General features: G+C 35.1%; 1 protein-coding gene across 5 annotated transcripts in view; it reads left to right on the forward strand.

The window, feature by feature from the left end:
- Nucleotides 1-27,988, forward strand: part of LOC145662895 (uncharacterized) — a 246,747-nt gene that overhangs the window by 200,525 nt on the left and 18,234 nt on the right. The window contains exons 5-6 of one of the 5 annotated variants that reach the window (XM_081728877.1): nt 19,816-20,137; nt 23,278-23,305. The exons of 1 other annotated variant lie outside the window; for it this stretch is intronic. In XM_081728877.1, coding sequence (XP_081585003.1) covers nt 19,816-20,137; nt 23,278-23,290 — 335 coding nt within the window. In that variant the 3' untranslated portion in view covers nt 23,291-23,305. Of the gene's footprint in view, nt 1-1,939; nt 2,915-19,815; nt 20,142-23,277; nt 23,306-27,988 lie in introns of those variants that run through there. 3 more of the 5 variants (XM_081728874.1, XM_081728879.1, XM_081728878.1) reach the window with 3 other exon arrangements.

The following is a 27,988-nucleotide window of genomic DNA, read 5'->3' on the forward strand; positions in this document are numbered from 1 at the left end:
CTGGAAGCTCCAAAGCCAGGGGATCATTTTCTAACCCGGAGAAGGAGGTTGCAAAGTTAATTCCACCGTCATTGAATGTGAGTTCCCTGTTGCAGAACTTTCGAGCCGTCACTGGTAATATATCTTATCATATAACTAATTATTTTTGCCAGTTTTCAACAGACAATAAAAAAAATACACTGTAATCGGAAGTATCCCGACACCAGCCGAACAGTGTTGTAGACAATGACATCACCTACCATTGGAATGCAAGAGTAACGTCCGCAGTCATAGCAAGACAATGCGAGAGAGTAACATGGAAATTCTCTCAAGTTCAAGGATTTTCAACATGATTGGTCACTACAGTTAGTCGCTACGAGGGACTTAACTTCAGAATAGTCCTTCTTATCATACCCATATCTGCTGTTTTCGATGTCATAATAAAGTGGGAACATGACGGGACATTCACAACCAAATTAATCAAGCTGACCTTACATTTTGACCTCCAGAGACCGTTGAGCATTGAAGTGGATTATTCGGAAAAACCACCAATCATGTATCGTCATTAACGAGGAATTACAGTTTATCATGACCTATTCTATGGTATGGATGTTCGACACTTTATGTTGAAACTTTTTTCCATGGCCAAACAGTTGTCCGTAACCCACTCACCATACAGACAAATTCTAGGTTTGCTGTTGCCTCCTCAGAGGAGAGTAAACAGAGTGACACGTGGTATGTGGAGCGATGCCACTGGACTTCGCATCTGTAACAAGACATTGTTTGGAGTAATGAATCGTGTTATACAATGTGGAATAACGTTAGAAGAATGTGGATTTGGAGTATGCCTAGTGAACGGCATCTAGTGACCTGTGTATTGCCCATAGTGAAATTTGGAGATGCAGGTTCCGTTTCTCGTGAAGAGGGCTTGGGCTTCTTGTTTCTCTACACGGCAGTGTCACCGCATAGAGTTAGAAGGACGTTCTAACCGTTTATTTGCTGCCTACCGTCGAAGACAATTCGGAGATAAGCATTGTGTGCATATCAAGACGACAGAGTACCCATTTATTCTATACAGTCTGTAGGGGAGTGAAATGCCGACTTTTCGCCAGACACGAAGACCAACAGTAATACCTGTCATTATTGCAGCTCTCTGCGAAGAGTGTGCTGCTATTTTCTAGAAAACATTTCGCGAAGGCTGTCATCAATTTTGCATTTGACGCCTTTACATTATTCGGGCCTATGAGGAAACCGACTGTAATTTCACATGGGCATCCGGATACTTTTTATCACATAGCATTACGCTGTAGCGTGGTTTCTGCTATTAGATGATCAATTTCAGTTTCAGAAACTTACCACAAACATGACTTAATGATTACGTTTTTGCCTCAACTCTGACTTTGATGTGTTTACTAGCCAGATAAAATATTAGGACGAAGTTACTAAACTTTTTACTTGGGCAGTTGGCTTTGGTTTGATTCCGATACCTTTTATATTTACACGTAAGATATACTCACGTTTTCCGTGGGCTTTCTCCGTGTTTACTCGTTTCCTCCCATATTCTCATTCCACCATTTCTATTATAATCATTCACTTTCAGTAATCATCCATCATCTTTGGCCTACAGGACATAAACTGGCACGTAAAATTGAAAGATTTCATTTCATTTTTATCCTTTTATCTTGTCTTACGCCATTTTATCGTATATCGAGCTAATCTCGAGAGCTAGATTACGAGTTTGTGATAGAACTTTAATCAAATTTGTTAAGGTTGTTCTGTAGAAAATCTTATGTATATGTTTGTGATATTTGTTACGAAATTTAACAATAACATGTTAACTGTTCTCCATCTCCAAAAATATGTATTGTGAAATGCATCTGCCTAGTCAGTTTTTCATTATTTCAAAAAGAAAATTTTTAATTTTCGTAAATATTTATAATAGATTGTCACTTTATTCCAGTCACTGTTACACATGTTCGACACCAGGATGCAATAGGACAGTCATTATCAGCTCAAAGCTACGGATCAGAAGATACCAGCTATTCTGGACAGGCTTCTAGTTCTTATTTCCAATTTGCAAGATCAACAAGTGAAGACCATGCCGCGGATCTTCAACAAACAGGGTTGGTTCGTGATTATGGATCAATGCAGCAGCAACTCATTGGTAATACGATGCCACTAAATTTGTATGAAATGACATACAAACAAGCTATAGATCCCAAAACAGCGGGGAAGAAGTTGGTATATGATTGTGACATATGTGGAAAGCCGTTCCAGTATATGACATCGCTGCATCGCCATAAGAGCAAAATGCATTTTTATACATACCGTTGTGCCACATGTAAACGAGTGTTTTCTAGACAATCTTACTTAGATGTACATTTGTCTCGGGAAAATACACCATGCTATGTTCCTCGTGATAAAAGGAAATAGGATTAATTTTTGTTTTATATTTTTTTTCAAGTCATGTTTCTCGAAAATTGATAATAACATTATACAGTCGTAATGTGAAAAACAGTGCATACATCCTTCTGTTAAAAACCTGCTCACTAAGTGAAATAACTTACTAATTTGACTTCTATTAAAAATTCTGTAAGAGAAATGCATAGTTCGTCCCTTGTTTCATACAATCTAATCCTGGAATGAAAGAATAGAGCTCTGAATGGAAAATGGAGTTGATTTAGTTTTAACATAGAAGAAATCCAATCTATCTACCTTATTTTTAGTCCATTAAACAGAATATAAGCATTTTCACATTAGACTTGTTCGGACACTATTTCTTTTTTATGTAAATCCAATATCTGTATATCTAGTAAAATAAAGTTAGTTAGAATCTTTTGTTCATTCTTGATTTAGAACTACGTATAGTTTAAATAATACAGGTAGTTAGAGGTGATCTTTCATTTTCTGAGATTTATAAGGTGTAGACTTACATGGTATCTTCATTATGTATCTGGTGAAGGCAGTATATAAAATATTGCCGAAACTGATGGTTACTGTGGTCACATTTCATTTTAATTTAACTTAACTGATCCAAAGCTATGTTGAGTTACAACAATTATTTGATGTGAGTAGGAGCTATTTTAAGGAGATGAATTGAAAATATGCACTTGGGTGATCATCCAGATGAATTGGGTTGATTTTCTAGTCGATCAGAATCGCAGGTTGCTGCTGAAGTTTACAAACCAAATACCAGAAACTCATTTCCTTTCCATACAAATTGTAAGATAAGAACAAGTATGATCTTGAAAAATTGGAAGCATTAATGCGATTCGTCTGGTTGACTTATGCCTTCTGTTCAGTTTAGGGAAAAATTAAGATATTTGTATGATTTATTTGTAGAGCATTATGTGAATATTGTCGTCATTAAAAACAATATTACTGATAAATAAATCAAAAGTAGAGTACATTTAATAACATTTGTAAACGAGAATTGATAGAAACGGTTAAAATATATTCAATGTATTCGTAAATATACTGGAGTTCCCTCATGGGTCAAAATAGTGAGGCAAATTCGTTTGATACCCGGTGGACTGCATATGATTCAAATTCCACATTAAGCTTTATGACCGCGTCTCGTATAACGTTGAGTTGAAAAGTAACACTCAACTTCCTAAAGTAGTGGAGAAGTAATATATTGGACGAAAGATCATAATCATCATATGTATTCTGCCATCACTGGCAAATCAATTGCGACAAATTTAAAATTGTCCATGCTCTATAATTCTCCAATTATCTTGTTGTTTTTGCTTAAAAATTATATGCCTCTTTAAGATTGTCTTCTTTTTCCTTCCTCCTTGTGTTTTCGATTACATTCCTAATAAGACGTTTTCTTCTTAAATAATGCACTACTTTCTGAGAAATACTTTGTAGAGTTCAGTTGCAAAATCCACTTTTGAAAGCATATTCATGATATACAGCACAAGAGGCAGTGGAAAAATATATAAATCGTTCAATAGATAAATGAATTGTGATAAGTGTATTGCTGTGCCCTGTAGATTAAAGAAAGCGTAGCGTAAATGCAAGTGAATGGTGGTGGAAGAATTGGTGAACGAGAAAGTACGAGAAAACTATAGAACCCAAAGAAAATCCACAGATATAATTCATTTCATCACAAACTCAGATATCCTCGGAACGAATCAAGAACTTTTCACAATAGAAATGAGTCTTCTATTACTGTGTAACCATAACAGATACAAAATATTTACACAGTAATGTTGGGTTAAATTGTGTAAATTTACTAACTGTGCAAAAGTCTTGTAATAAATGTCCAGCAATAAATGTAAGGCTTAGTTTGTTGAGCACTATGAGTCTATTCAAATTGAAGAAGAAGAAAATACAAGTACATTTTGACATGTTAACCCTAAACAGAGTATGAGACGGGTTCATAACTTCATTTTTTGAATGAGTTTGAGTATTGCTACTATGCGTAGAAGTATGGAACTATCTTGAATCTCTGATAAAAGAAAATTTTACAAATATGTATGAAATCCAGTTAAATTTTGTTATACGACCTTTTTTTTTTAAAAAAATAGCGGAGTTTAACTTCCCTTTTTAACACCGAGGTTATACAAAACCTACAGCTAAAACGAAATTCGAACCACTGCTTGTGTTTCTATCTGAAGAAAACATCTGTACCAGAATCTAAGCAGAGAAAGCACGGGTATTATTCACTTGGTCACGATGGGACACACAATGGGAAACATGTAACTATCTTGTGGAATTTGGTGTACATTAACACTTTAAATTCAACGTACACCTTCCAGAAGACATATATTTTTCTCCATTTTCGTGAGGCATAGTTTTAGGTCATCCGGGCAAATACATTAATTGTCTTCAGTTCAATTTTGTATTGCCGAAATAGTTGAATTTAGTGTCCGAGCAAGTCTATGGATGGTATCGCATTTATACAGTCCGTATATACGGTACGATTTTTCAAGTTTGTGTACCTTAAAAACAGAAATGGAGTATAAAAATGTAGTTAGAAAAACAATAATTCATGTTTGATGTTTCTGTAATGTTGATTCAATAAATATATCAATACATAATATAAGAACGTAAATAATTCTAATTTGTTTTGTAAAGCTTTGCACTTCAAGTACAGCAAACAAAGTATTTTGTTTTTCGGTTTTCTTATTTATAAAGTAACGATTGATCACGAAAGTAACGATCAAATATAACTTTAAATTATTGTCATATATAAAGTTACTTTTACTTTAGATGTGTGGCATAAGCATAAAGCCAGGCTAGCATTATAAGTGTGATATCTTGAAATAGTACTAATAATAAAAAATAATGGTTGACGCAAATTTAATTTAAAAAATGGAAACATTATTGGAGAAATAAAACCGTTAATACGGTACAGCCGCTGTTCGGCCTTTAGTGTTAAATAAGTATAGTGTATTTATTTCTATTTCATATCTTAAAAATAAAGAAACAGATGTAGCAGTAACATTTAATTTAACATATTAAAGAACGAATGTATTTTTAAATTCATATTCCTATTAAAATGTACGTATGACCAATGTATTTATTATTCAAGTATTTATATTATTCATCTTTTACATCACATCTGTGTTATTTAATTTTATTTAAGTCTCTTCTTTGTATGTATTACTTTCTATGTTCACCACCTTTGTATTTATAGTTAGATATTTCAGTCCTAATAGTGTAAAGTGCACCATCGGGCACCATTAGATGTAATAACGTAAAATATCTTCTGTCATAATTTTGTAATGAAGAAAAGTGCAACATTGTCTTATTAGTTTCCCTAAGAACAATGGCGGGATAATGCCAGGCTATTTGGTTTTCACTTGGGGAAAAATTAAGTAAAGGAATTGTATTTGAAATTTATTCATCATTCATCTGCACAATTATGATTTTATTCATGTTAACATCTCGAGAGCAATGCAGTTAAGTTTTGATCGTACTTTTTCCATGTTGTTTGTCTTGTTTTGATATTATGCACCTATTTTATTAATTTTAATAGCAGATTTTTAGCAACGGTTTCATAGCTTATTCAATAGATTATTGGCAATATCTCAGTCTGAGTTTGTAATAGTGTATTTTTATAATAATCGAGATTGGTTTAGACATTTCTTGCGTATTTTGTTTGATTTTAAATCTTTATGCTCACGTTTTAAATAATAATAATAATAATCATATAGTGGATTTAAAATCAACTTAAACATGAATAAAATAGCATAATTGTTACATGCTTACGTCTATGTAAGAACTGCACGAAGTATAAAACGTTAACCTTCTTAAAAGCATTTTTGGTTGTCTCATTGCTACTAACATGTCTTGGATTTTATTTGGCGTTTATAAAGTAACTGGAATTGGACACCTTTGGCAAAATTGGATACTCGATTTACTTTTGCGCACGATTAGCTGATTGACTGTTGCCTGTAGGATTTGATCTCATGGCTGAAAATTTGACCCTCAGTGGGATCCGCATATAATGTTAAACTCTTGTGTTCATTTCCCAACGAAGAGAATCGGTATGGAAAGGGTCGTTAGCACTTGAACAATCATTACTTACAGAGCAGTTTTTTATAAAGAATATGGAATATTTGATTAATAAAAATGTAATTGCCAATTGAGATTCTAAGACAACTATTACAAATATTGCATTATATAATTTTGGTACCACATAACAATAAGATATCCACTGAATAAGTTACAGTATACTCTCATATAACACTGACTGTTTATTAGATAATGGTTAATAGATTGAACGTTAACGGTAAATAGATTGAAATAGTAGCAATGCTTCTCAAAATCAAATAAACATTTGTAACGTAATTATCGAAAGTAACGAATATTTTTTCCGTTCCTATTAATAAACATAAATTTTAAGTCTTTTCTTTCAGTTTGATATATTTGTGTAAGTGGTAGATATCTAGATGTAATGAATTGTATTTGATGTTGCAGTTACATTGTGCTTTTTTAGTCTACCTCCGTACCAGTAAATTGCTATTTTTGTAGCATTTTGTTGCAGTCATGCACTACAAGTTGTGAAAATTATTCATATGGTTACAGTGTAATCTAGAAATAAAAAATGTGTGTGTTCTGCTTTTGTACCATACTAACGACTTCTCAGTATTAAATACATAAAGGAAACTTTTTGGAGCCTCTTAACAGTAGGATAAGGCATTTTCTTCACATCTTTCCGTTATTCGTGAATTATTGGAATATAACTATTACAAATGCACTTCTCACTGAAAGATTATTTTGTTCCTTATGAATAAATGCCGCTACCATCAATTCAGTTTTAATAATAATTTCAGGATTATTGCCAAGGTAATGCTAATGCCAGTAAATTTTCGAACATTTTGAATACAGTATCAGTTTACCATTAAAATTGAATCAACGGCAATTGTTTGTTAGTTGACTTTAGTTTAACGCTCCTTTTCAGCGCCGAGACTGTATGAGGTGGGATCTATTGTTGAAAGTGAAAATGGAAGAATTTGCTTGATAAGGTTATTTTGTATTTACCTGCATTATTGTTTTCAGTAATTTACAAACAAGTGAAAATCATTGGAAAAGGGCTAAGGTAAACAAACTCAGATAATTACTTTATTCTAAAAATTGAAATAAAATTAGTGTGACATCAGCATATCTTAAAGTGTAGTATGAATATGTAGTTAAACGATCTAAATATGGCAGTTCTGTATCTTAGATCTAAAGATGTAAGTCAGAAAAAAACATGCTTTTAGAGGCAAGCCAAATGATGCACAATTTGTGGTTCAGTTATTTAAAGCCTTATCACATGTTAACATTGTATGTATCGGAACTTGACTTTTTCATGCAAAATCCTTAATACGAGGCGCATCCAGAAAGTAAGTTTCCCACACGTTCCATGGCTAGGAAACGGTATGTTGCGCGAAGCGACTACGTATACGTTAGAGAGTAAGGTCCTAGCATGGCACATGCACTAGCGGAACTTCCCTAGTGCTCTCAGTAGCGTCGTGGCAGTGGTTGAAGATGGACGTTACTATTCCAGCTCCCGCCGCGTGTGAAATGCGAGCAGTGATAGTTTTTGAATGCACAGGGCATAGCACCAATCGAAATCCATCGTTAGCTGTGCCAGGTCCATGGGTCTAACGGCATGAGCAAGCAGTTCCTGCAAATTTTCCGCTCCTTATTGCACACCACTGTCACGGAGTGCCTGTTGATCAAGAAGTTTTGTGTTGAAGCAACTGACCCTAGAGCACAAATCAAGGCGCACAGGGTCAGCATTGACATTTTTGCAATGATACAGCTGATGATGGATTTCAATCGGTACTATGCCCTGTGCATTCAAAAACTTTATCACTGCTCGCACTTTACACGCGGCGGGAGCTGGAATAGGAACGCCAATCTTCAATCATTGCCACGACGCTACTGAGAGAATTAAGAAGTTCTGCTGGCGCATGCGCCATGTTAGGACCTTACTGTCTTACGTACACGCAGTCGCTTCGCGCAACATACGGTTTCCTAGCTATGGGACGCGTGGGAATTGAATAAACACGTTTCGATGACGCCAGATTTGTCATTATCCATTTGAACGTAGGTGTTTTTGAGTGTTAGGTAGAGAATTACTTTAAGTTGTATATTTTCTTTGTTAAAAGACAGTTTCCAATTACTTTGTGAATTTGACTTATATACTTCGTATTCAGAATTATTTTATTGTAAGAAATCTCACATTTTCCAAAATAAAACTGTACCAACCAAGTTTTTTCCTTTTATCTGTACAAAGAATGGTTTTGATATAATGATTATGTTACAATTTTAGTTAATTTCCGTGTAACCTAAGTCTATTTTCCCATGGTGCAAGAAAATAATAAATAAAATAAAAAAACATTCATCATTACAATAAGCAAAATAATTAACTTCTGATTTCCTTGATTCTGTTCAAGCATAAAAGAAGATGCAGAAGAAAGGAAGTAATATTTTGTTTAGTATTGATATATGTCAAACTAGAAAATATAGTGATAAAGTAAATGGTGGATGTACGCTTCACCATTTCGAGGAATGCAACATATATTCGTAGAAAGAGTGTTTCAAGGTAAATGACTAAGGCTCCCAATTTAGCCAGGACAGTTTAGGGTTTGCATAATCAACTCAATCAAAATTGTTCGAAATTCCAAATGTCCTGGTTTTCCTCCGAAACGTAAATTAATATTATTCAGCTCCCATCATTTGTGCAATATTTTTAAAAAATCCTGCTTCTATTAGTCATCGATATTCAACTGATAGGAATAAACTACTTTGTCACTTTTAGTGAATCTTGACCTATTATTTAATTAATTCTGATATTTCAGCAAGAAACAAGTGAATAACTATGAATATACGGTAAATTTTCAGTGTCGCGGTCTTTTAGTCTAGAAATATGAGAGCATGTGCGTAGGTAGTTAAATAGATATACCTACCTATAGCTCTCCCCATTGGTCTAGTCGCTAGGAATTGCGGAGTCCTGGATTTGATTTCCGGTGAGAGAGCTTTGAATGCATTACGGTGGTTCGGATTCTACCTTAACCTGTAGGTCCATGTCTCATATAGCCTCAATGCTGAAAAAGGACACTAAACTTCAGCTTAGAATATACTTACCCACACATGTATATAAAGATGCTGATCTGTTTACATCAGAATAAATCAAAGTATTTGGTTACCTAAGATATTCCACCCCGTCACCATACATCATGCTCGATATGATGGCCACTTTTATGAACTTTGCAGGACATCGCAGTTTCCAGAGCGACACACTTCGGTGCAGCTGTAACAGGAGTATATTGTCCCACTGCTGCGTCGTATATTTCCAGAGCCCATTTACTGTGCGAACCCGACGTAATGAAAGACGCCATGTGAGAAGTTCAAAAGCACAGTAATCCATAGAACTAGCATCTCGATTCTTATTGGGAATACCATCCTCAAACAGAATACTATTACTGGTTGCAGCTCCCATGCGTCGGTAGGAGGCCAGCGATGTTTGGGCTGTGTGACTTAAAGCATTGTCCGTTCTAGTTCATACGATGGGTACCTTCGCCATACAATGCATCTATTTCGCCTATGCAAACTAGGGATAAAGTTTGTTCTTGGTAATAAGCAGCATTGATTTTGACATTTTTCGACTTTACGAATCTTCAGCTTCTGTCTGTAATAAAAGCCAATAACAACCATAATATTTTTCGAGAGACTTTCTTTGAAAATAAAATAAAATATTTTAGTTTTACGTCTCAACGTTATGCCGGTTAGGCTAAAGGAGACGGTGACTATGAGAAATGAATAAAATGGTGGAATGAAGAAAGTGGGAGGAAACATGAGAACCCCGAGAAAACCTGCGAGCACGATGTTTGTCCACCACAAAGTCTATACGGCGCGAGCTGGGATCGAACCAGGGACTTCAAGCACCGGAGGTGAACGCTTTACCACTTGACGATTTTCCAGAGGTAGAAGTCATCTGGAGACCCTGAGATTTCAAATCAGGAGACAGAGGAGGTGGGTTCTCAACAGGATTTCTTCGACCAATCCACCGTCTGGGTAGAGTTTTATCGAGGTACAACCTGACATTCTGATCATAATGAGGTGAGGCTCCGTCTTGTATTGTTAAAAAGTTCATCACTATACAAGTTTTGGATGGGAGGCAAAATCTTTGTCTGAAGCATATGCTTCACCAGTTACGGTACTCTCGAAGAAGAAGGGACCAATCACACTACGCACTGATAGACCACACCACACAACAAACACCAGTGGACTCAACATGAGTGTGAGGATTTTCAAGACCCCAGTAGATACAGTTGTGGCGATTTACAGTACCGTTAAGTTTGAATTGTGTCTCGTCAGCCCACACAGACTTCCTTGCAACTTCCGCATCCTCTCCAACCATGAGGTGAAACCATTCACAGTACTCCATCCTTCGATCTGGCTCGTCCTCTTTCATCGTGTGTCGCAGTCTTGGAATGTACACTTTCTTCCTTGTCTTCTTCAGCGTGCGTCTTACATTTGACCAGCTCATCCCGCTTTCGTGCGCTCCCCGGTTCACTGATTTTTGCGGTGATCGGGTGAAATATTGCAACACCGCAGTACAGGGCGCCAGACTAGTAGCTGTTCCTGGTTTACCGAATCTTTCCTTGTGCACATTTTTAAATGTTTCGTCGTCTTCGAATTTATCGCGAATGCGGGCAATTGTTCGACATGTTGGTGGCGGTCTTCCAAACTCTCACTGTACTTCGTACCAGGATTGTTTTGTTTAAAACAAATTTTATATATGTTTTAAACACGTGTATTTTTTACGACTTGTTTTAAACATATGTTTATTTTTATTTTTGTAAAAAAAAAATTGCCAGAGAAAGAAAATGGTCAAAAAGTGCTTCTCATTCAAAAGACTATTTTCCCATGTGAATGTTTTGATTTCCCGTGGCTACAGCAGGTCAATGTGGTGATCTACAATTTCTTTTATCTATTGCTTCTCCTTGTTTTTAACGTTTATTGTACTGTTTAAATGCTTATCAGTTAACTTGCGAGAAAGTGTCGTAGTCGAAGGTTTGACTTCTTATAGAACTGATATTAAAAAATAAATAAAAGAATTATCATGAAAACAACTTTCTGTGTTGTATTCAGAAAACAAAGGGTTCTTTGCTAAATTGTGCTTCTGAAATATCGCAGGCATTCGTTGATACAGTATGGCTCGGTTCAGACAAGCAGAAAAGTCTGCCGCGGGCCCGCAACAGACTCGCGCGGGTGTCACAGATCAATCAGTTCAGACGAGCAGGAAAGTCTGCTGCGGGCTCGCAACAAACTCGGAAGGGGGGGGGGGGGGAGGTGCTTCAGTTCAACATAGAAAACAGTTTATTTTGTTTTCAGCTGCAGTTGTCTTCCATGCTTATTGATTTACGCAATGACGAAGAGAAGTTCTTTAAATTATTTTCGCATCAGCAACACTTCGTTTGATGAACTCTTAACGGTAAAATTAAAGCAGAAGGTACTATCATAAGACTTCCGATACCACCAATTCAAATGTTAGCTGTTACATTAAATATAAGTTAGTTATGTTAACTAACTATCGTTTGTATGAATACAAAAAGTAAAATATTTGGGGACCTATTCATAGACATTTTCAGTTGTTATTAGCGTCCACTAGCGTGGTTTAATTACCGCGTGACTAATTACAATTTTTGGCATATGTTGGCAATTTTAAATTAAAAATTAGACACTTATTTGGGCGTTTCCAAATATTCCGCTCCTAAGAGGGTAAGAGAGGCATTTCAGTAACAGTAAAATTTCCCTTTATTTATTCACAAAGAGCCGACTGTGAGAATTCACTTCGGTTAGAGATGTAAAATTCGGAATGCAAACCCCTAAATAAAAATAATGGAGCACAGGTTCCAGCGTTTTTTTTCTCTCTCTCTCTCTTTCTTGAAGAGAAAAGGATTTCTATAGTAGTGGAGTCGCGATGGTTCAGTGTGTTCACCTCTGGTGCGTGGCGTCCCTGGTTCGATCCCAGCTCGCGTTAAATAGGCTTTTTTGTTGACAAACACTGTATGCTTGCGTTTTCTCGGGTTCTCCCGTTTCCTCCCACTTCCTTCATTCTACCATTTCATTCATTCTCATCATCACTGTTTTCTTTAGCTTACCCGGCATAACTGTGGGACATAAAACTAAAAGATTTCATTTCATTTCTATAGTAGTGAAATTTCCCTTTATGTATTGAGAAAGTGTTCAACGTGAGGATTTGCTTAAATTGGAGATTTGAAATTCCGAATGTAAAATATTGGATTTAGTGTTTCCAAACAGTCCACTTCTAAGGTGGGAAAAGATTTTTTTTTTTTTTTTTTTAATAATTGTAACATTTCCCTTTATTTATTCACACAGTGTCGTGTGAGAGAGTCTCTTAATTTAAAAATGTGAATTCCAAATATGAACTCTTACATAAAACAGTAGAACATGTTTCAAGGCTTTCGTATATTCCCCTGCTAAAAGAGGAAGGGTGGTTATTTATATAATATCGAAATTTCCATTTATTTATTTACAGTCTAAGTGGATAGGGAAGTTCAAAATTTATGCCAAAAACAGGGTATCTAATGGGGTTTTGTAATTACACTTTTATTGAAATGCGATCATCAGGGGAAAGGTGGTTCAAATATTTTACGAATAACTATAAAAGGATTTGAGAATATTCCCAATATGTATAGCACACAAGGAGGCAATGCAGCAGACGAAAACAGAAAAGGATGGACTGATTATTTTGTAAGCTACATAGGTAGAGTTTCATGGCAATTTTTTAAGTTGTTCTTTATGTATTTCTAAAATAGCAACGATGTGCACAATATTATCAATTATACGAGAACCAATAATATTTTTCGTACGCATCCAGTACGTTTTTTTTTTAACCTCATGAGTACCCTGATGTTCAACTAATTTTCGTGTTAAATCTATTTTTTTTAATTCAATAGATTAGCAATAGACTACAAATTGTCAGCCGAATAACGTTTTTTTTTTCTGTTCTGCTATTATATTGATGGTTGTTTTGGACTTCAGCATCTCTTTTCAGCACAGAGGCTATATAATACGTGACCTCGACCTAAAGTATAATGATGTGTTACAAATGGTCCATTCTCTCCGGAGTGAGTGATATAAGAAATCTTATCAAGGAACAGCATTACCAATAGAAGCTCGTTCTCCAAAACTATTTGTTGTCTATTGTTAATATCACAATAAAATGTTCATAGCCTCGCTGCTGAAAAGGGATGCTAAACGAAAATCAAATGTAAATACCACATGAAATAATAATATAATAATAATAATAATAATAATATATTCGCTCAGCCGATGCCTTGAGCATTCAAAACCGACGAGGTTCATCATTGGGAATGTTTATTTTTTATTTTCGATATCCTTTACTTCATAAGTAAAGGAAAAAGGGAGAAAAAAGGAAAGGGAAGGTCAGGGACAACCACAGACAAGGTATTGATAAACAAAAACAAAACAAAACAATTATGACTTAACGATATCTTGACTGTAGTTTTAAGGTGTTACTATGACACTAGTAACACAACATGCATATTAGATTCTCACATTTAAAAGTAATAATAATACATATCAGTGCTGTTTTTCTTCTTTGTTCTTTCATTAAATTTCTCACATAGGCCTACGGTCTCACACATCTTGTTCCATGCCTCTCGCTTTTTATTTCTGTCTCGATATTTTTCACACTTTAAATACCATATCTCGGAATAATTTTGTATTTCGTTAATGTTTAGTTCTACATCCAGTTCTTCGATTTCCATTTCTACGGGCGCGGGAAAGTCTGTCGTGTGACTCTGCTAGCAACGGTTTGCCGACCCGCTACACCTGCGCGGACTCGCCGCGAGTCAGCAGTCCCCGTAATCCAATTTTTGCCCGCTGCAGGGCCGCAGCAGACTTTTCTGCTCGTTTGAACCGAGACTACATGTTGGTTCTCAGTCTTTATACATACATCTTTAGAGAAAGAAAAATCCGAAAAGAAAGAAAGAAGAAACTACACGACAAGGTGCAATCTAGAGTTTTATATGATTACCGCTAGAGAAGGGCGTCCATTTAGAGGTCATCCGCCCCCTAGCTTCAATTTCAGATGTTGGGAGCAGTGATGCAGATTTAGAAACCCTTTGCTGAGCAAAATCCACAGAAAAAAATTGAATTCCTTATACCGAATAAATACGGACTTTGATCACCTTTTCTATTGACCGTAAAGAACTATAGGCCTAAATTGCTCTCTTGTTTATTTTTTGGCCTAGGATTTCAAAGGCGAATCCACTTCCGAGTTTCGGGCCTGCTTAATATTCTAGAAAATTGGGCCTAAGCAACGTTCCAGTTTTGATCATCTATATTCCCTCCGTATTTATTCGGTGTAAGGACCTCAAACTTGTTCTGTTGTACTTTGCTTATCAAAAGGTTTCTAAAACTGCGTTACTGTCCCCGAAATCTGAGATTCAGGGTGGGTTGGGGGCGGCTGCCCTCCTGCGCCACTGATGCCCCTGTTTAGCGTCTGTCATATGAAACTATCCTCTGCCATTTTACGTGGTTTTAGTTACATTTATTTCAGACTCTTGACTGCGAAGATATTACGTTTTGAAATAGAATTCATTTCCTGAGTAAAGCTGAACCTTATTGAAAATGGACTTGGATCCATTGTGCTCTGAACGCCTCAAACATTACTTTTCTTCAATAAATTATTGACTTGAAAAAAGGGACCAATTACATAGGCTTGCAGAAAATATTCTAAAGTTAACACAACGCGAAGTGTGCTCCAAATATTACTTTTCGAAAATTTATTATTTTAAAATAATTTCATTAGCATTAGTGTTCTGAAATAGTAATCAAATTTTGCAACTAAAGTCTCACCCGCCTCACGAAACGTGAGTTTTGCCCTTAAGGACATAACTAGGAAACTCAGAAACAGTAACTTTGAAATGACTTGTCTTAGGGCTAAAATAACCGCACAAGCGTATTTCTGGTAAAATTCTAACCTTCAAATATGTAAAATGACTCCCTTTGCATTTGAAATTTCGAATTGCAATCAAAGATGGCCGCCAAGATGCTTGATAGCACCATCTGATGTGTCAGACCACTTTCAAGTTTCACCATTCTCCCTCAACCCGTTAACAACAAACAAATGTAGTGAGGACTTTTATTTCACCATGTATATTGATAGATTGTTTGAAATCTCCATAGTAGGTAGATTTTAAAATCTACCTAAGAAGCTTATTACAACCAAGAAAATAGGAGAGTTACTGGTAAGAGGGTGTAATAAAACGGGGTCGTGATATGAAAAAAGTTCAGAATTACTAATCTATATTGAAATGTTCTATGATATATTAATGATATTAATTATATAATATTCACAAAAGCCTCGGACAAGGACTGATAACTTGGTACGACCTCAGCAAAAGAAAATGGACATGAGATTTGGAACATGGAATATTAGAAGTCTTTATAGGGGGTTACTGGATATACGCCTGCGTTAAAATCCGTAACGACTGAGTTAGAGAAATACAGGATGGACCTAGCAGGAGTTCAGGAAGTTAGGTGGGAAGGAAATGGATCTGTGAATTCCGGAAATTTTACGTTCTTTTACGGGGAAGGAAATAAAATCACCAGTTAGGAACAGGGTTTTTCGTTCACAAACGAATATTACCAGCAATTAAACGAGTTGAATTTGTTACTGACAGACTTTCTTTTATTACTTTCAAGGGACGGTGGTGTGATATTATTGTTTTACATGCAGTAACTGAAGATAAGAATGATGATATAAAAGACAGTTTTTACGAAGAAGTGGGACGGATATTTGACCAACTCACGCAATACCATATGAAATTTCTATTAGGGGATTTCAATGCGAAGGTAGGACGAAAGGATATTTTCAAACCGATTATAGGGAACGAAAGTCTGCATAAGGAAAGTAATGACAACGGTGTTAGACTCGTGAATTTTGCAAGATCCAAAAACCTAATCGTGAAGAGTACAAAATTCCCACATCGCGACGTTCATAAATACACTTGGACATCACCAGACGGAAAAACACATAATCAAATTGATCACGTTTTAGTAGATAGAAGAAGGCAATCTAGAGATTGGAATACAAAGTAGAAACTGGATGCAGTTAGCTAAGGATAGAAGTCAGTGGAGAGCTTTTGTGAACGCGGCATTGAACCTCCGGGTTCCATAAGCCATAGAGTGAGTTAGTTAGTTAGTTATGTATATATACAGAACCGGTTGTTAAAGAATTAGAATAACATCACTGATCGCTAGTAAAGAGCAAGAAATCTTAACAAATAAGTTACTACACGATTTTGAAATATATGTTTAAAATCATGTTTTAAACTGTTCAAAATGTTTGAAACATGTTTTTTTTTTTTTTTTTCGTGTGTGTTTTAAAACATGTTTAAAGCCTTTTGAACATCTTTTTCATATTTTAAACACATGTTTTGTTCTTTTAAAAAAACACTTTTTTTCAACCCTGCTTATACTTCTAGTACCATTTCAGAGCTCCTTCGTGGCTAAGCGGTTAGCGAAACGCCTTTGGCGTGGGAGACCGGGATTCGATTCCCGGCGGGAACTCTTGTGCTTCGGATTCCACGTTAATCAGTACGTACCGTCTCATATAGCCTCGCTACTGAAAGGGACGTTAAACTCATGCGCTCAACAAACAATAAGCGAATCTCAGTCGATGTTGCTACTCGACTGTCTTCTACTGCACTGGATAATATGATTGGCTCATTCCACCACTAACCACTCGCGAATGCGGGACATAAATTGCCAGCTCAGCGTACCACGACAAATTTAATAGCACATTACGCATTAGATTAATGAGTTTTTTTTTTTTAAGAAATTATTTAATTACAAACAGTGAGTACATTTTTGGACGCCTCTCTCTATATATAAATTATATATATGGGCGTGTGTGTGTGTGGCAAAGACAAATGAAATCTCAGTTTAACGTCTCACGGTCATGCCCTTTAAGCTAAGGGAAACGGATGATTTAGGTAAGTGAATGATGATGGACTAATTGATGGAATAACAATGTGAGGGGAAACTGGCGTACGGCGAGAAACCCCACAGAAAACACCATATTGTGCACCACAAACTTACTTGGCCGGCGATTGAACCAGTTACCCCACCCACGAGAGGTATGCGCTTTACCACTGACCTATCGTGCTCCGTAGCGAACGCACATAGATAATTGTGCTCTACACATGATGAGAGCGTAGACTAGTTTTCTGTTCTGAAAATACTTCTCTATTTATATTGTAGGCGTTGCGTTTGTGTTTCGTCTTTCCTGTTCCTACCATGTTACCATGAAATATATCTCCTATACATAGAGTTAATCTTTTCAATTAAATTGTAAGTTTAAAACCCTCAGGCCATCATATTCCAATGAATATTATTTATCTATTTAGTCCACACATTTGTAGTTTGATCCAAAAATGATCTATCGCCTTCACTCCAATATGAGTCTTCCATTTCCAAAGTGAGAACCGCAGTCATTTATTTACGACCGATCACTCTCTGGCAAATAGAATGGAAGCTTTTAAGGGTCGATTTTCTCTCTATGTGTATGTTCTTTTCTTGGACATAGTGAAAAGGAAATAACATACTTTCCGGTTGATTAACTAATTGTTAATAACCTAACTTTGGTTAATATCATTATTAGAGACCGGATGTTAGGCAAAATGCCTATTCTTTAATATTAAAAATATGATGAAAAATAACGCTTTAAAGTTTATATGGAGGGTTACAGTTTGAATTTAAGCCAGTTTTATTTTGCCTATTTTGCCTATTTCGCCCATTTCTGCCTAAATAATTGCTTTAGTGCCTAATGTTGCCTATTCGATGCATTTTCCTGGGTAAAATATATAATTTAGTATTTCTAGAAAGGATTCTGCCTCTTCCGAGAAATATAAGTGTTGTTTCTAGTGATAAGATGCCGTAAAATTTTGTACTGCTATATATACTGACAAAGTGCTGTAAAACTTTGGACTGTTGTATGTACTGATAAGTGTATAAAATTTGACCTGTTATGTGTGGTGATAAAGTACTGTAGAGAATGTATTTAACAAATATGCATAGAATACATGTCAAGCTTCGTTTATATATATATATATATATATATATATAATATAGTAAAAGAAGATATTAGCAAAATGGTTTCTATGTTCTTTGAACGTTATCTATGATTTGAATTTATTTTTTAATTGTATTGAGTATTAATCTTCATTATTTCGAGTTACATTTTAGTGCCTATTTTACAGCCTATTTTTTTTCAATTTTAAGTGCCTATTTGCCTGCCTAGTTTCCAGGTTTTTAATGCCTAAACATCCGGTCTCTAATCATTATTCATCTTATGTAAATAAGAAAGGTAGAAAATTTGGAGCAGGAAGGCATATCAAAGTTTTCAACGAGGATTGCATTCAGAATTATCAAAATACGAAACTCGAAAGCATCCACCTCTTCAATCATACAAGAAAAGAGTAGTATTATTACTTCCTATCATTCATTAACATATTATATAACCACTTGAAGAAGCTGGTTCTTTCATGACATAATATGCTAAATCTAATATAAAACATGAAAAAAATATTGCAAATATCCCAGGGCAGACAGGAAGGGGTACAAGAGGCACACACAGCTCGTTGTATATAGCCTAGCTGCAAGATAAATATATATAAAGCCACAGCCAATACGTCCCTATCTTGCCGAATCTTCTGTAGTTTTTAATGTTGGGTGCATGCAATGTTGCCAAACGTATTTTGAGATGGAAAATAGTTATTTATTCGAGTGTGTGTACACATACATACTTGCTTAACTAGAATTCGTGATATAAACATTTGCTATCTTTACATTATCAGTTTGTTAGAAGTTACACCAGGAGTTGTACGAATTACTGCTTGGAAATAACTACAAAGTGCGTCATTGAAGAGAAGATTGCACTTGCAACTTGTTTGTGTTTCCAGAGTAAATGGGAAACAAATAGAACATAAAATTTTGTTTCTCCAGCAAGTGGCTAAGTACTTGGAAAACATTTTTAACATTTTATTAACCAAAGTGGTCAGTATTTTCCAACTACTCTTTTTATCACTGAGAAGTTATGTACTTTGATCCTAATGTAGGTTAGAATAACACTTTTAAACTCTACGTCCTGTCATAAAACCAAATCAATTATTTAATTTTTGTTGTTTCCCTTATTTGAGAAATATTGACAAATTTTGAAGTCAGCTTTCACTTCCTCATGTAAAACCCGACCTATTTGTATTTCACTTTCAAATTTGCTTCTGAATGTTGATAAAAGGTTATAAAATATCTCTTCCTTGTATATTGCAGGTAGTGGTCTTCATCCTGATTTTCTACCGTTGGATGATCCTAACTTTTATGAATCATTTGGCTTACAAGAACAATTGCAAGACACCAACGTTCTCGACGCAACAGAAAATAAATACGCATGTCCTGAATGTGGTAAAAGTTTCAGTCATAGGGGATCTCTTATTCAACATCGTGTTGTTCATAAGTTTAAAATGCAGTGCCCTCTGTGCACGACTCCAACCATATTTTCGCGCAAATTTACACTCATTAGACATCTTCAGAATGTGCATCAGAAGGACACAGTAGAAGCTCGTAAAGAGTGGCTGAAGAATGTTGCTTCAAAGTAAGTTACCATTATGTTCACTTACTTTTCAACTTCGGAATTTTATCATCATCATCATCTACGGTTTGTTACTTCGAGATGACCACAGTTGCATTGTATTACTAAATTACCATATGTTTCTTAGCCTACTAATAATTTCAATTTCGCTAATTGCTTTAATCTTTCTCTTTCGCTAATTGCTTTAATCCCTGTTCAGGAATTTTGATCCTTTTAGTCGTTTTAAGGTTATTTTTTATTACAATGTCATTCAGTATTTTATAGCGTTATTATCTTCGAGAATTAATTAATTCTTCAACCTGAAGAGACTGTGTTAAGCTTACATTTACAGTATGATTATATCAAATCCTTTCGATAGATGTAACATGGCAGCATTGAAGTTAATTCTTTCTGTTTGTGGTTATTATTAGTTTTAGATTTAAAGTAACGAAACCCAATGAGAAATAAGATTTTGTTTTTAGTAGTCTAATTCTTTCAAAGATACTGTGATACAAATTAGCTACTATATTCGACCGTTTGTTCATCATTGAGTAAATTGTATTTCAGTCAATTATAACGTTGCAACACGAGAGCTAATCAGTTTTTTTTTTTTAGCTTATTAATATTAAACAATTAATAAACGAAAATTTGTATTAATTTCAGGTTTTCTCTTAGTTTTAAAATTTCTATGGTATTTTTTTATATGACACTTTTTATAATTAATAGTATTTGATACTGTAACTGCTCCCCGGTTCAATATGTACTTTTGTCTCTAACTATACAAGACGACTTAAGGAAAATTCATTTTAATACATTTTATTTTCTTTCTGTGTTCAAAAGACATAAATAAATTAATGCATTTCATTTTTTACCTGTAATACTGAAAACTCTTTTCGTGTGTTAGTGAACATTCGTGAGAAATCAAATACTTTTAGTTTGTTGTGGTCAACAGAATTCGTGTGGTAGTAAAAGAATCTTCATTGCAGTCCTATTTGTTCATTGCACCAGGTGTTCCAGAAATGAATGGGCACCATTCAGTAATATTGCCAAGTAGAATTATTTTAAATGAAACATTGTATATGTTATCTATAAATATTTAGTGATTTTCTAAGCTTTCTAAATAGTAACTTGGATACATTTTAGTGTATAATAAACTATGGCAAGTAATCATCTTACGAAACGCAGTTACTTAATAACAAAATCAAAGTTACCAGGACTAAATATTTTATTTGAAGCATAATTTCCGTGTGTTCTGAGTACCCAATTTCATTTAATTACTTTGATCATTTAAACTAAACTGTTGTCAACCTTTCGGGACTATCCTGGTTGGGAGAACAAGGCTATCCAGACCCATAAGCTAGATTATGGGAAATAACTATACTATCAATGCGCTCCAAAACCTCATCGCACGAATCACGTTGACTCTTTCAAGTATAATACAGAATGAGCATATAAAGATATATTAAACTGTGATGCAATGTATAAAACTTTAGTCTTATATTACAAGTTTTGAATTTTATTATTATTATTATTATTATTATTATTATTATTATTATTATTATTATTATTATTATTATTATTATTATTATTATTATTATTATTATTTAAAAAAAAGTAGGGATTATTTCAAGAAACGTTATACATTGTGGTGAATCGTTATCTGTGTTGATTTCTATATTACTACCAACAAGATAACTACGTGAGAGCTGCTACCCCCTCTTCTTCCTTTCGTAGTATGAAAAGTGTGGAAAAAATGTGGAAAGTGAAATCGTGAACTTATTTTGGTGTAACACATTAAAAAGAGCATTTTAAAGAAAATTGAGAAATATATATTTTTATTATTTTTCATCATATTATTTTTGGTGTTCTATGTGTTCTGTAGCAACTACCGTGTGTTGTGATCTCATACATTCTGACTTGAATTGCCAATAAATATTCATCTCTCAAGTAACATGTTTTTTGTTTATGTGATTGAAGATGTTCCATGTTTGTATTACGTTGTATGTGTAAAAATCCAGGTAATCCAACTCAAGTTATTTTTTCGAATCACCCACGGCTCTTAACGATCCGCAGTTCCGAACCATGGCCGAGAAGCAAATGAATGATTAGTTACGGTAATATTAAAGGTTGCCCTTCAGGAATTTAATCTAAGAGAAATTATAATAATCTGTTACAGTACTGTTGTCGTGTTTTAAGTTCTGAATGTATTGAACTTATTAAGCGTTCACATTGGATTTATATACGAGTATATTTAATTTTCATTTACTCCTACATTTTCAATGTCTTATTTCTGAGAAAATCACTTTTGTAGTCCCGCGTAGCGTAGTCGAGCGGTCCCAGGTTCGATTCCCGGTGGGGTCACGGTCGAAAAAGTGTAAAAAGCTTTTTCAAGCCAGCCATCCTGAATTAGGTTTTCCTGGGTTTTACTCATTCACACCAGGCAAATGCTGGAGTGGTACGTAACTTTAGGTCCCAGGCCACTTCCTTCCTTTCCCAATCCTTTCTTTCTTCCCTTTCCCTGGAGTGTGCTCGCCGAGGGACATCATCCCTCATACGTGACGGGCTAAATGTCCAGATGCCGAAAACCCAGAAATCTAAATCCTAAATCCTAAAATCACTTTTATGAATTACAGAAACTAATACTCTTTAATTTTTTTATTTTATTATTTTATTTTTATTTATTTATTTACATTTTAGCAGACATTTTAAAATGTTGACTGATCTGTAAAGAAAAATGTAACTTTTAAATAGTTTATTATTACGATTAAAATATACATTCGGGTCAGATACGTTTTATGTCTTATATACCGTATGCTTTTGTACATTAAAAAGATAAATACAAGTAAATTGTCATGAAATAAAGTGTGAAATGGGAACAAATGAGAATGCCTTCAGAAAATCCATGGCCTTACAAGTCAAATATCAATATATGACTTGATCTGAGGTAGAGCTCCTAGCCATACACCATCGAGATGATTAATTATCTTTAATTTAGGATTCCCAGACATCCCCTTCTACCTCAACATGTCTTTTTTCCTAAGAGTAAAATAAACATCCAGGTGAATTTCTTCACAATAAAGTAGTCCAGGTTTTCTGTCAATTTGAGAAAAATGGAAAACTGGAATAAATAGTTTAATTTCGATCTTTCCGTGTTTCGATTACAGAGGAAATGTGTGATTGTCGAATATAGCTCGGAAGCGCTCGTCAGCTAAATCTACGCAGAAAAGAGACAGATAAAAACATCCTAGGAATAACGTCAGTGGATGTGTATAGCGGAAAGTGATGTTTGTTTAAATTGTTTCAAGTTATGTAAAGCAGTAAAGAAAAAGTAATTTAATTGATAAGAAAATATTTATACTTTTTTGTCAGTTGTTCTTGTTTTATTTTATGAGATATAGTAACCCTGTCACAGATGTCCTTGTTTTTATTTCAAAATGTGGTAATCCTGTTCGGAGCACACTGGTTCAGAATTTCAACGATAACATAGGTATATATATATATTTTAAAAATCTGTTACAAGATCAAAACGAACTGTTTCTGAAGATAATCTAATTGCACAATTTCCTCATCGGCCTGAGTTCACATGTGATTTGTATGTGTGTATATGTGTGTGTGAGTGTGTGTGTATGTGTATTGCAGCTTACATAAATACATATAATTATATGTATTTTCATTACGATATGGTCTCACAATAGTTCCTAAGGTAAAATGTTGAAAAATCGGTATTAGTATACAAAGGAATCAAAAGGGAAGCGGTGACGCTTTTGGTTAGTAGACTTACTGCTGGAGGTTGCAGATTCGATCCCCGTTCGGACCATGTATTTTTTTAATACTACTAAACCGCGTCTTTCAGAACTCACGTGTAGAAGACCCATTCCATGTAGCCTAGGTGCTGAACAGGAGGTTAAACTGCAAAATTAAATTAAACAATTCATGTCAAAGCATTGAGCAATGTAGGAGTAAATTAAAGTTAAGAATCATACCTAAAAATGTTTTCTTTCCGATTTCCTACGAAACTTTGCCTCAGCAACGTCTGTTCGTAATGTCCAGCAGTAGTCGGAAAACATTGCTGCACTGCACTTGCTTTTATAACGTTTTTCCATTTGAGAAATATTCTAATGCAAGCTTTTGCCATATTTGTCACTAATAGCGCCAAGGTTACTTGAGAAGAAGTTCAAATAATTGTTCAGAAAATGCAATTTAAGTGACATATTACATTGCATACGGTGGTAGGTTTTCATGAGTTCACGTACAATATCACGATATTCTTTGCCTCATGGTTGCCTAAAAAGGTTCTTGCAAATACTAACAAACGACATCCGTGCCTTTTGTTGAACATCATTCAACAAGTCAACGAAAGTTTCATCATTCATTAATTCCTTAATTTGGGGTCTTCCTTTATTTTAGCATCACTAATTTTTGGGATCTTCTGTCGCATATATATGAATCCACATGATGGTTTGTCCATAGCTTTCACAAAGTCTTTGATAAGACTCTACTTAATGTGCAGTGGAGGTGAATACATAATTTTAAGATCAACAAGAGGAATGTTCATCACTAAAGACCAGATGTTTAGGCATTAAAAACTTGGGAAATAGGCAGGCAAATAAGCATTTAAAATTTTTAATATAGGCACTAAAATGTAACTCGAAATAATGAAGATAAATACTCAATACAATTAAAATATAAATTCAAGCGATAGATAATGTGCAGAGAATATATAAACATATCTCTTTTTTAATATAGTTTACTGTATATATAAAAACGAAGCTTGACATATATATTCCCTGTCTATTTGGTAAATACATTCTCTACAGCACTTTATCACTACACATTACAATCCAAATTTTATATACTTATCATTACACACAGCAGTCCAAAGTTTTATAGCACTTCGTCAGTACAGATAACAGTCCAAAGTTTTACAACATCTTATCACTACAAACAACACTTATATTTCTCGGAAGAGGCGGAATCCTTTCTTGAAATACTAAATTATAAATTTTTCCCTAATAGAGTCTTATTTTAAAGAAAATGCATAGAATAGGCAACATTAGGCACTAATGCAATTATTTAGGCATAAATGGGCGAAATAGGCAAGATAAAATTGGCTTAAATTGAAACTATAAACCCCTATAAACTTTAAAACGTTATTTTTTATCGTATCTTTAATATTAAAGAATAGGCACTTTGCCTAACATCCTGTCTCTATTCATCACATTTTTTTCTCGCTGCTATTCATTGCGAGAAGGCCAGTCCTTCTCCCCACACACACAATAGGTTTTTTGTCACCCGCATAGGAAGCAGCAGTACTTTTGAGTACCCCAGCTGCATGCCAAGCAGAATTGCAATTATCTTTAGATCTCCACATATATATTGGATAAGTATGAGAAGCAGTTTAAAAGTCTCGTAAGTTTCCTTAACGTTACCTGTATGATGAATCGGAACAGAAGGAACTTTGTTCCCATTATGGAGCAGTACTGTTTTGAGACTAACTTTACTGGAATCTGTGAACAGATACTCATTTAAACTGCACGACCAAGAGTCTCCATAACGGTTTCTATGTCGTTACAGAAAACAGTATCACCTTTCTTCGAGAAATATTCGGAAAAACCAGCATGGCGGTTAGGAAAAACATTCACTTTCGCTTCTCGAGAAAAAAGATTCCATCCTTTCAATACCGACGTTAAAAGCTCAGACTGCTGCGCAGAGAAATTTAAATCGTGAACAAAGTCGTTGGGATTATTTTATGTCAAAATGTGTGATTCTTTGATGCACAGAGAACTTCAAATGTTGGGTCGGAACGAGTAGCTCCTCCACATACTGCATCATCTTCGTGCTCGTTACTTGATTCATTTTCATTCACTGTCACATTTTCTGGAGGCACTAGTACCAACAATTCCTTAGTGTGGCATATTCGTCTCATAGCAGATGGTACATTAGGATATTGCATTCTCTTCTTTGTGTTTCCGATGTGATTCTAGTTATTTTTGTTAGACAAAAATAACATTCTGTTGTATGATTCGTCGGTGCCCACTAGATCATGAAAACAGCGAACGGAATATGTCGTGAACATTTTAATCAGTTTGTCAGGAGTCTAACACATGTCAAACAGCATATATGGAGTCCCATTTCTTGTCTTGGCTGCCAAACTTACACTTGAAATAAACTTTGTAGCACTTTTTACAAAGGGGATCAATTGTCATTTTGGCGATTTCAGAGTTACCTCTCCACTGATAAAACAAAAAGAATTAGGACTATTTACACAAGCATTTTTTCTTCTGAATGACCCCGCCTCTCTAGAAAAAAACGAACCTAGAAAAACATGCAATCATTTCCCACACTATCAGAACTCACAATGCTGCGACATTGATGCCAATAATCACAACGCGATTCAACGTGTTTGGGCATTATTCAACGGCAATGTTGCCAGACATCACTCATTTCCTGGAAAGAGTTTGTGGCTTCAGGGGCATGGATCAGAATTCCTTGCATGTATTTCGACTGCAAATTACTTAAATTTTTATGATTTTATTTATTTTCGAGTTCAGCACACTCGACTATTCACATTCCTAGTGACAAAAATGTTGTTGACTAGTGTAATTAATATCATACATAGTTACTAATTTGTCAAATTACAATTAGGGGTTTGAAAAAATAAAACTGTTGTTCGTGAAAATACGAAAAAGGAATGTGTCGAAACTTACAAGACTTTTATGGCGAAGTATGACACACAAACAACTACAATTTCATAAGAATAGTGCAACCATGGTCCCATCAGCACGCTTAGTTCGGCATATGGCGTAGTAGCATTTGGAGGCAGTTTATACAATACTCAGGTAGTGAAACGTGGACAGGCGAACAGGAAGCATGTGGGCAAGTGTTATTATGCCTTGTCGACGTCAACGAGCGCAATATAAACAGACGACAACGTTTGAACGAGGCTGCATGTTTGGCCTATGGGAAGATGGTTTCTCGTACCGCGAAATTGGTACGTATACAATGCATGCCGCCACGACAGTTAGGAAAGTGTAGAAGCAACAAACAGAAAACCGTTCGGAGGGAGATCGGGAAGTGAATCGTGCAATGTGACCACACCACAGGACCACAGGTATGCTACTTATTTTACTACTTGCAAAAACGCGCCGAGACATTGGATTTTTTGGTTATTGTAAATTTATAAAGCATTTATTGCCAGAATTGTGCTAAATTAAATACGTATAGGTACAGATAATATAACGTTATCGTTGCGAAAGTTGCATAAGTTTTGAATGAAAATTTGAATGTAATTGATAAACATTTTCCCTTATTAATATCATTCTTGAAATATTAGGTAGAGTGCAAATGAGATCATGAAATGTATCATCATCATGATTAGGTATTCTGCCATTATTGGTCACTTGCTACAAGTGAGAAGTTTCCATGCTCCACGGTTTTCCGCTAACCTCTTCGTCTTCACATATGACTTTTCTGTTTTAATATCGTCCATTAATTATAAGTATCCTACGCTCCCTCCCTCTCTTTCCTGCGACCTGCTACCATTTCTAACACCCTTTCATTCGTTTTCCGTTCGACCCAGCTAATTCGCTCCATTCCTCTCCACACCCACATTTCGAAAGCTTCCTGTCAATTCTCACCATATTTGCGTAATTTCCATGTTTCTGACTCATACAGTACAATACTACACACGAAACATTTTGAGTTTTTTTCTCAACTCTTCATTCAAGATTCCACAAAATAGTACTTTCTTCCTCCTAAAGGCTTCTTTCGCCATTCCTACCCTTACTTTTATTTCATGTTCATATAAGTTCCTTATGAAATGTAAAAGTGAATAATTTCAGTAGAATTACAGTAATAACACACACAATCGAAAGC

The sequence above is a fragment of the Thermobia domestica genome, chromosome 10 (genome assembly GCF_964235325.1).
Source record: "Thermobia domestica chromosome 10, izTheDome1.hap1.1, whole genome shotgun sequence".
Taxonomy (NCBI): domain Eukaryota; kingdom Metazoa; phylum Arthropoda; class Insecta; order Zygentoma; family Lepismatidae; genus Thermobia; species Thermobia domestica.